The sequence below is a fragment of the Chelonoidis abingdonii genome, chromosome 2, assembly GCF_003597395.2.
Source record: "Chelonoidis abingdonii isolate Lonesome George chromosome 2, CheloAbing_2.0, whole genome shotgun sequence".
NCBI classification, from domain to species: Eukaryota; Metazoa; Chordata; order Testudines; family Testudinidae; genus Chelonoidis; species Chelonoidis abingdonii.
Genome location: NC_133770.1, coordinates 69,849,977 through 69,860,638, shown reverse-complemented (window position 1 = coordinate 69,860,638; position 10,662 = coordinate 69,849,977). Strand labels below are relative to the sequence as shown.

General features: G+C 39.0%; 1 protein-coding gene across 2 annotated transcripts in view; it reads left to right on the top strand.

Moving 5' to 3' along the window:
* The first annotated feature begins 2,998 nt into the window (after nucleotides 1–2,998).
* Nucleotides 2,999–10,662, top strand: part of RFTN1 (raftlin, lipid raft linker 1) — a 136,835-nt gene continuing 129,171 nt past the window's right edge. For both annotated transcript variants that reach the window (XM_032801132.2, XM_032801129.2), the window contains exon 1: nucleotides 2,999–3,147. In XM_032801132.2, the coding sequence (XP_032657023.1) occupies nucleotides 3,003–3,147 (145 nt within the window). In that variant the 5' untranslated portion in view covers nucleotides 2,999–3,002. The remainder of the gene's footprint in view (nucleotides 3,148–10,662) is intronic.

Genomic DNA, 10,662 nt, shown 5'->3' with positions numbered 1-10,662 from the left:
ATGCCGTCACTGTGGAACCCATTTCTGTTGCTTATTTATCCTTTTAACTCCAGAGAAAAGATCCTGTTTTCATACCCTTACCCCAGGCATTTAAAAAATATCTAATTAAAAGAAAAGTGGAACTTCCTGTCTCAGGGATTAGATATGGGTTATGGCATCTTTCACCATTAGGTCATTAATTGAAGTTAGGTGATTAATTGAACTTAATTGAAAGTTATAGCCATTGGGTAAATAATTATTCAGGGCATCAGTATGAAAATAGTTGGTGGTCTCAATGCAGTTCCACATGCAAAGGGGTCAACATCTTAAAACTCACCATTCTCAGCAGAGACCCCCACCATCTGGGAGGGGATAGCTCAGTGGTCTGACATTGGCCTGCTAAACCCTGCCTTGTGAGTTCAATCCCTGAGGGGGCTATTTAGGGATCTCGGGTAAAAAACTAGGGATTAGTCCTGCTTTGAGCAAGGGGTTGGACTAGATGACTTCTCTTCCTGAGGTCCCCTCTAACCCTGATATTCTGTGATCTGTATGAGCATGAAGACACAAAGGATTGTCGTCTCAGAATTGGATAGAGAAACATTGCTGGGGAAGCTTGTGTTGCTATACTGTTCTGTGGTAAGCAAAGGCTTTAATTCTCTAGGGCTGTCAAGCTAAGTCAGAAAAAACATAAAATTGAACAACATTTTTAGTAATTTCTCACAAGTCATCACCGAGCCTTTAAAGACTTCCTCCTGCATCCCTACTCATATAAGGAATCCTATGGATTTCACAGGGACTCCTCACATGAAGAAGGGCTCCAGGCCCTGAACTAGTAATACTAACAACTTACATAGCAGTTTTCACCCAGAGCACTTTATAAATATTTGCATACTTATTAGGGTTGCTGTTTCGCCGGGAGTCTCTCGGAATAAAGGCTCCTGAAGACAAACCAGGAGATTTTAGGCACTAAAAGTCTGGCAGTGCAGAGAAACTAAGGAAGGCTCCCTGCCTGCCTTGGCTCTGTGCCGCTCCTGAAAGCAGCCAGCACGTTCCTCCGGCCCCTGGGAGGGTCAGAGGGCTCAGCACGCTGCCCCTGCCCTGAGTGCTGACTCTGCAGTTCCCATTGGCCGGGAACTGCAGCCAATGGGAGCTGCGGGGTCAGAGCCTGCAGGCGCGGGCAGCACACAGAGCTCCCTGCCCCACCTCCTTCCCCTGCCCTCCAGGAGCCGCAGGAACATGCGCTGACTCCACAGCTCCCTTTGGCTGGGAACTGCAGCCAGTGGGAACTGCAGTGACGGTGCCTGCTGGCAGGGGCAGTGTGCAGAGACCCTCTGCCTCCCTCGCTTAGGAGCTGCTGCCAGAGGAATGTTTCCGTTGCTTTTGGGAGCCACCCGAGGTAAGCGCCACCCCCTAACCCCTTTCCGCACCCCTTCCACCTCTCTCTCACACTCCCTCTGCCCCACCCCCCAGCCCACAGCTTGCATTCTCTCCTGCATCCTAACCCCCTGCCCCAGCCCGGTGAAAGTGAGTGAGGGTGGAGGAGGGCGAATGACTGAGGGAAGGGGGCTGGAGTGAGTGGGGGGCAGGGCCTCAGAGAAAGGGCAGGGAAGGGGCATGGCCTTGGGGAAAGGGCAGGGCAATGGTGTTTGGGTTTGTGCAATTAGACAGTTGGCAACCCTAATACTTATACACGCTCTACATAGGGATTATCTCATCCACCACTGAAATACAGCCAAATATTGATTTGCTTGATAAGACTCCTTGCGGCCTTTGGTCCTGATTCAGCAAGGAACTTAAGCATCTGCTTAAAGTAGTCCTGTTAAAGTCAGTTGGACTTCTCTCATGCTTAAAGTACCTTATCAAATCAGTACCTTAAAGTATAGGCTGCTTTGTCACATTGTTTTAACATATTGTTTTCTTTGTGCTAGCCATATTACCAAGATCCTTTGTTGTACTGTGAATGGATGTAGCTAAAGAAGCAAAGCAAAGGAATTCTTATTTGTAAAAGGAAGCATAGTTATTACATAACTCTGTTAAATATTTTTGGCTACTAAACATTTTTGCAATGTTGATTTTCATCATTGATCACAGATTGTATGCTGTCTAAAATAGAAAAAAACATTAGCAGTGCTTAGCTTTTAATTCACTAACTAAAATATCTAACTCCAGCTTTATAGAAATGATTTAAAATAATGAAATTTGTGTAATTCTGCCAAAATAAACAGAGAAGCATTATTTTTTCCATAGGGTAAATGGCAAAACACTTAAAGCTTGGTATAACATATAATATACATTTGTGTAACGTTTCTCTGGACACTTTCATACTGAAGCAACAAATCTTCTTTTTAGCACATGTTGATTTCTGTTTCCAATTTGTGTTAGGCTATCAGTAGTGTTCAGCAGCTTTTATTCTGTTCTAAAGTTGACTTCCTAAAGTAACTTTTATTTCCCATAGCTTACCCTGAAAAAGACGGGAGGGATAGGATGAATACAGGATTTTTATCTAAAATCCCATAAAAGCTGAAACATTTAGTTACAGATACATGGTTTTTTTTTCATTTAAATACAGATCTAGTGATAACTTGCAATATTAGGACAGATCTTGCAGTTGGATAGGTATAACTGTATTTTCCTATAGCAGTCATAGATATATAATATAATTGTTGCTTTATATTTATGTTGATTGCTTAATAACATTATATTGCATTTTATATCACTGGCTATAACTGAATATGTGTCCTTCAGAGTATATAACAGGTACATTACATTTTCAACTTTCAATAAAATAATAGTACACCTGGTAATTTTATCTTTAAAAAAGTGAGTCAGGCATGATAAATATAGATTGTTTAGTATCTGAACATTTATTAAATTATGCTGTTTTTAAAGGTCTATGGATAGTGTATTTTTAAAAATAAATATAAATCATAGAAACTTTGAGACTGGCATATGAAATAGAAAAATGAGTGCTGTTATTTTTTTCTTCTCCCTTCCCCTACCTCTCTGAATCAGCAGCTGTTGAAATGGGTTGTGGACTAAACAAATTAGAGAAACATGATGAAAAACGGCCTGGTAATATCTATTCAACTTTGAAGAGGCCCCAAGTAGAAACCAAGATAGATGTTTCCTATGAGTATCGTTTCCTGGAGTTCACAACTCTGAATGATGGTAAGTACAAAAGTCTTTTTCTTTTCATTTGTTTTTGATGACACTGAGAAGCCAATCAATTCATAATGCTTTTAGTTAGTGTAGTACATGTGAGTATTTATATATTTTTTAAAAGTCTTGTTTAATCTCTTTGGCCTTAAATAACTTTAATACATGCAGTCACAATGATCTTGATGATTTTACCATCTTGACAATATCTTACTCAACGTTTTTTTTCTGCCATAGATTTTAAACTAATGCATAAAATATAGCTATTCAGATTTTAGAAGGGATTCCTTATATTCAGTATATTTGATATGAAAGGATATGTTTAGATTCCTTTACGTTTGCACATTATCCAGATTTCATTTGATAAAGTGATTCAGAGCTGGAATGTTGGACAGTTTTCCACTGTTTCCCCCTCCCACTGTCACTCTCGATCACTGTTTTTAGAGGTTGAATTCAGCGTTGTCACTTTACTGACCTCTCATTCATAACCCTCAGGCTGTGACTAATGTCTATGGGCTGTGTTGTTGCATTCCTATGCCTGGAAAAATAGAAAATGGCAGAAGCCCACTTTAAAAAAAAAACAGCTGAAAGGCACCGAGCCTTGTAGTTTCATATGTCTCTTAACTTTGTCCAGCAATGAGCCTCTTCCTTTCAACAGTATGCCAAATAGTCCACATCTTAATCCGATGACTGCTCATGAATATTCCATTTATTTTCTCTTGTGTTGACATCTATGAACCTAGAAGCTCGTGCAGAAATGCCAGGCTGCAGTCATCCATGCCTTTTGTTATTTTAAGATTAGACTACTGTAGTACAGTCTACATTGGGTTAAACCTTAAACTTCTTTGGAACCTGAAGTTGGGGCAGAAGGCTGTGGTCCACTGTTTAACATATGACAGCTGTGCTTTGGAATCTGCATTGGCTGTCTGTTGGTTTCCAGACAGAGTTTAAAATCATGGTTCCGCCCTATAAAGTGCTAAATGACTAGGGACCTGTCTATTTGAGAGATCACTTCTTTCCTGGTGCAACTCTGTCAGTGTAGATGCTCAAGATGGAAGTCACTTATGGGAGAGAGAGCATTGCTGGCAAAATGTTCTCCTTGAGAGCCTCTTGATTTTAGAATTCACTTTTCATCGAAAATAGCATGAATTGTTTAACCTTTCGGGCATAAGAATGGCCAGGCTGGGTCAGATAAGTGGTCTGTCTAGCCCAATATCCTGTCTTCTGACAGTGCTTCAGAGAGAAGGAACAGGACAGGGCAGTTATCGAATGATCCATCCCCAGTCGTCCAGTCCCAGCTTGTGGCAGTCAGACGTTTAGGGACTCCCAGTGCATGGGATTGCATCTGTGACCATCTTGATTAACTGCCATTGATCAACCTATCCTCCATGTTGCAAAGCCCTTCTTTTTGGCCAGACATTGGGAGAAAGCTGAGGATTTGGAGGGAGTGGTTGAGTAGGAATGTGGATTTGAGGGAAATGGAGTTTGGGGACGTGAGGTACAGAAATTTTGGCTTTGTGGACTAGTTCCTTTTGTTGGAGAAGGGTTGTTGAATTTTTACAGCTGTTTCTGTCTTAATTGGAATGCGTTTCTAGTTATTTGGAAAGAACATCAGGAGGCTGGGATAGGCATTCTTTTTATATTTGTGTGTTGAAATTGAAGTAAATAAATACAAAACCAAGTCAAATAGTTCATTTTGAAATTCTGAGAGCCTTCATGTCTGTTCTTTGATTTTCTAAGCAACCTTACTGTGATATATTGCATACTGTGGAGCTAGTGGAAATGAATTAATATTGAGGATGTTTGCTTATTTATAGTCTTTTCTGTGTCACTCATCACCACCATATCTGAGTGCCTCAGAATCTTTACTAAATGTATCCTCCAAACCGAGCCTTAAATTCTCCCCAAGTATTTTCTGGAGCGCTGCGGCTTGGGGTTTCAGCCTAGCAGGGTGCGCTGGGGCTCTCGTGGGCTTGAAAATATTTACTGGAGCTCTGCTCCAGATGGCTCCAGCTGAATTTAAGCTCTGAATTTAACATTCTGAGGTTTAGAAGTGTTGTTATCCTCACTTTACAGATGGGGAACTGAGGCACAGAATGATGATGTGACTTGCAAATAGCCACACAGGAACTCCGTCACAGGACTCAGATTCCCTGCATCCTGGCTAAGTGTCTTAGCCACAAAACCATCCATCCTCCTATACCTGGTCCCTGGATTAGCAGGTTCACACACTAGGTCTTGTGTGCAAAAGTCCTGAAACATGAGATATACAAGAATGTCCGTGGGTCTGTCGGCAGGATCAGTCCCTTTATAAACACGCTGCTGCAAAGCCTGGATCCAAAAGAGGACGTTAGAGATTGATTTAGTTTTGTATATTGTTTAACTGATTCGTATCTTGTGTGTGTGTTTGTATGGTAATGAATTCCTTAGTGTAACAGCTATCATAAAAGAGAGCAAAAAAAAAAAGCAAAGAGATTAAGGTTGGAAAAAGAGAACTCTTGAGTTACATCCATCCCCACTCCTTTATCTGTATTGTCTTTTTAAGATTATATTTCCAGTTCTTTACTCATAGTGTGCAAATTAAAGTACATGCATGTCTTTGTAGAACTGGGATCTTAGATTATAATCTATTCAGAGAATGGACGTATCTTTCTATATATATTTAAAATGTGTGACACGCTATTGGACAGAGACAAGTAACATTTTTGGTGTTCAATTATATTTTTCAAACAACAGTTGTTTCAGATTTATTGAAGTCAATGTGTTTTTTTTTTAATCAAAACACACCATTGTGGTATAGATGAGCCTTTTATGAGGTCATATTTTATGTCGTAATATCAAAAGTTAAGTGAACCTTTACTATTGAAATATACTTAAATTAGTATCACATTTCAGTTATTGTCTTGACAAGGTACTTAGTTTAACTGATCACAATCTCACTGGGGGGACTCTAATTGTATTCATAGCTGGGATTTGGAAACCTCATGCACTGAAAAAGATGCAAATTTTCATCAACAAATTTCTGTTTTCTGCAGGATATAGCATTTGCTATTTACTTCAATGATTACCTTCCCTTTCTACCACTGATTTTGATACTACATTAAACAGTTGCTTGTGCCTGGTCCCTGCCTTCTGTTTCCTTTCACCATTCATTTTAAAAATTGTATTAGAGTATGTGGCTGAACATTTTAAAAAATACTGCATTTGCAGGTGTTTTTATTTGATTTAAGACTGGTAAAAGCAATTTTTTTCCAATTTGAAGTTATTTAATTACCTGCTTTAATTTTGTAAGCAGAGGTGTTTAAAGGAAATCAGCATTCTAGTTTTGTATTTCCACTTGACCAGATAGGTTACCACCATTTTGTTCTTGAGAGTGATTAAATGAAGTTAGCATGGTAAAATATTATTAGTTCAGAGATCTTTGTGCATTGGCTACAATGAGATCATGCACCATATGTAAAACACAGATAAATTAGAAAGGAACTTACTTCTTATAAACTTGGCCTCCTAGCAGATAAATATGGAAAGATAAAATCCACAGACTGAGAGCAGTAAAATGGGAAGGAGAAGGGGATGATGGATTTAGGGTGACCAGACAGGAAGAGTGAAAAATCAGGAAAGGGGATGGGGGTAATAGGCACCTATATAAGACACAGCCCCAAATATTGGGACTGGCCCAGAAAATCGGGACATCTGGTCACCCTAGATGGATTACTTGTCTGAAAATTTTTATCGCTCAATATCTGAGTTTAAATGTTGTATTGCTGTAGGCCCTGATCCTGCAAACACTTATATGTGGGCTCAGCTTTGTTCATGCATATAGTCACATTGATTTCAACTGGACTACATTCATGTGAAAAATTAAGCACATGTTTGCAGGATCAGGGCATAACTCCCTCTCCAATAATAGAATCACAATCAAATATGAAAGCAAATATTCAACTTTTTGTCTTCTGATAAGCACATCAGCATTTCCTTCAAATGAATTACAGTTGCTCAAAGCAATCTGCAGTAAAATTTGCTCACTACTATAGGTCAAAGCAAAACCCATTTATCAGACTACAGCAATACATAAAATGTTTTCTCCAAGGCATAGAAAACAATTTTTATATGTAATATGACATAAAAAGAACATTAAACATATTAGTATTATATGCTGCAGATTTATTGCTTTTATTAAAAATAATTGCTCTAACTGGTATAACTGATAGGTAGAACTTCAGATTTCTTTACCCTGTTTGGCTTTTAACTAAAGTTTTAATAGCTTGGGAAAGCATATCAACTACATTCTAGTTTTTAAATAGAAACTTGCTTCCCATACTTTTTGCGTATACAGCTGTATTATGATAGACTCAAAAAATTGTTTTTTTAGACATACTTAGATAGTTTCTTGTTTGCAGCCTCATATCTCTTGACAAGGTATATTTTACTGATGATAGATGCTAAGTATTCCAACAGCATGTGTCTTAGATGATTTCATCATTTTACCTTTTCTTGTAAAACAAAATATTAAACAATAATATTTTTCATTTATATAGTACTTTTCGTCCAAGGATCTCCAAACACCCTATAAAAATCAATTAATAAATTATCTCAACATCCTAATGAGGTAGAGAGAGATTAATCTCGTGTAACAGATGAGGAAACTGAGGCACAGAGAACTTGAGTGCCTTATCTAAATTTATGTGTGTGGCAGAGCTAAGAATAGAATCTTAACCTGATATCTAGTTCTGTATTTTACCTACCTGGCCATGGTCTTGCCCAAATGCATGTTCATCAATGGATCTAAAGTAAGGAGTAGGTCAGACTGACTTTATTACTAAGTATGCTACAAAATTTCTGTACTGAGGTCTTATTAATAACATGCATATGCACTGAAATTTTTAAAATAGCCATCAGTCTTGCCTGTGCAAGACCAAACTGCTCTGGGGAAATACCATATTGTAACAGGATCCCCAACAGGGTAGTTTTTTGTAGGGTGGATGAAAACCTAGCTATTATTTGGTGGTTTCTTGTGAACCCACCAATTGCTGATAAAGAACACATGTAAATATGCAGTTCATGAATATACACTTATGGTGTATGTAAGCTTATGGTATATATATTAGAGATCAGTGTTTTGATGCTTTGCAAAGCCCTTGCTGCCTGTCTGTGGAGAGCTTTCTGGTCACACAGGTCTAAGTCTTCTCCTGGTTTCCATCTGCTAAATCATGATACAAGATGCTCAAAATACAGTGAGGGTGAGATTTTCAGAAGTTCCTAAGGAAGTTAGTGTCCAGCTTCCATTGAGAGTGAATTGATCCCTTAGGTGCTTTTTTTTATACACTCCCAGCCTAAATACTTCACTAATATCTTCAGGGTAGGCAATAGTTGTAGTTGCCACAGAGATGTTAAAAAATTACAAATGGGAGGGGTGGTCTGTGTGAGAAGGTCTGCAAGACAATTGGTCTGTTGAGATCTGTGTTATGAAAAAAAATGGGAATACCTGGTTCCCAGGTGCTACAGCATTTATAACATATTGACTTAATTAACCTTAAAAATAGATAGCAGTAGGCAGGTAGAACTCGCCATTCTTACCCTTTCTGATTTGATGCTTTGTATTTACAGTAAGAACTGAGCCTCTTTTAAAGCTGTAGCTGAACTATTTTTCTTTCTTAAGATTGATCTCTGTTTCCCATAATGGAAAAGCAGTTAAAAATCTATCTGCAAAGAAAGGTTTGTATTTCTAAGAAAGCTTCTCATCCTGTTCACAATTCAAGTACTGCATCCAATCTCCTTCTTTGCTTTTACAGAGTCTGTTGCCTCCATTTTTATAATTTTTTTCAATCTGCATGAGGGTTACATGCTCCTGTAGTTGTTCAGAATCAAGGAATTGGTCTTATCAGCTGCCAAGTGCAAAGGCTTTGTTTCTAATTGAGTGGTGAAAATTCCTCAACAGCTACAAGCCAAAAGGGCCTGATCCTGTTTCTGTTTAAATTAGTGGCAAGATTTCCACTGATTTAAATTGGAGTAGAATCAGGCCCCAGAGTTGCTTGTAATTTGTTATGGATTAAATAATGAAACCATAATGGCTTCATGATGGAACCCTGAGGTAAAATGTTAGGGGATTTTCCATAATTTTTAACTGCATATTTAGAGAAAATATCCATTAACTTGTGTCAAGTAACAGAACATACAAAATATATGCAACACTTAATTTTAATGGAGAAGTTCTGAATAGTTTACTTTGAGAACAATAGTTGATCTTTGACTGGAAATTTTTGGAACTGTGGCGTGATGGATGGAGGGTTAAAATCAATTAATATTGAGTGGTGACAGCCTCCCTGCGGAGAGAAAACAGGAAATCTTGGTGTCACTTAGCTCTTGACTAAGAAGTCACTTTTCTTAATCGTACTGAAAAGAAAACCCTGGGGAAATATAATTCATTTCTTTTTAGTTTGCATTGTAAGCCCACCAACTACAGGGGAAGTAAAAACCTCTCCATGAGAAAAACAACTTGGACCTTTAACTGTTATACATGACAGGCCCATGAGGAAAAAGCATAATTGCTTTTGAGTGTATGGGTGAACAGTTTAGTCTCGAGTCATAGGTTGCATGTAGTTTGGGGTCATCATGCTGATGCCAGACTTTTTTACTATAACAGAAAGGCATAGGATCAAAATAATCCTACCTGTAACAATCTATATACATACAGCCACAGTCAAGCAACTAGAGGTACAGGAATAGTAAGCAAAAAATATTTTTTTACTCCATTGACAAATAAGGAACTCTACCATTTTAGCAAGAAAAGGGAAGTATTTAAGTGACTCTGCAGTTATTTTGGAAAACTTCCTGTTGACTTCTCTGAGAGTTCTGCTTATGTACGTGTAACCCACACACCTCCTGGGTGCAGTGTTCTGTCCCATCTAGTGGCACCGAGGGGAGGGAGGGAGGGAGAGAGAGAGAGAGAGTGTGTGTGTGTGTTTTAAATGAGTCTGCTCTACAGCATTTGGTAAGAGCGAATTGGCTTTTAGCTCATGCTGTAAAGACTCATGCGCTAAGCTCCACGGATCCCAGTTCGATCCTGCCCATGGACGACCAGAGTCTGTCAGCGGAACATAAGAACCACAGCATTGGGTACATAGGCAGTTGTAGTGTTATGGTTAAAAGTAAAGTGGCTTCTTCAATGCAATACAAGACATCTGTGGTTTCAAATCCTGTCTTCCTCTAACATAGGGTACGTTTACACTACGGGATTATTCCAATTTTACATAAACCGATTTTATAAAACAGATTGTATAAAGTCGAGTGCACGCGGCCACACCAAGCACATTAATTCGGCAGTGTGTGTCCATGGTCCGAGGCTAGCGTCGATTTCCAGAGCATTGCACTGTGGGTAGCTATTCCGTAGCTATCTCATAGTTCCTGCAGTCTCCCCCGTCCCTTAGAATTCTGGGTTGAGAGCCCAGTGGCTGATGGGGCAAAAATCATTGTCGCAGGTGGTTCTGGGTAAATGTCGTCAGTCATTCCTTCCTCTGGGAAAGCAAC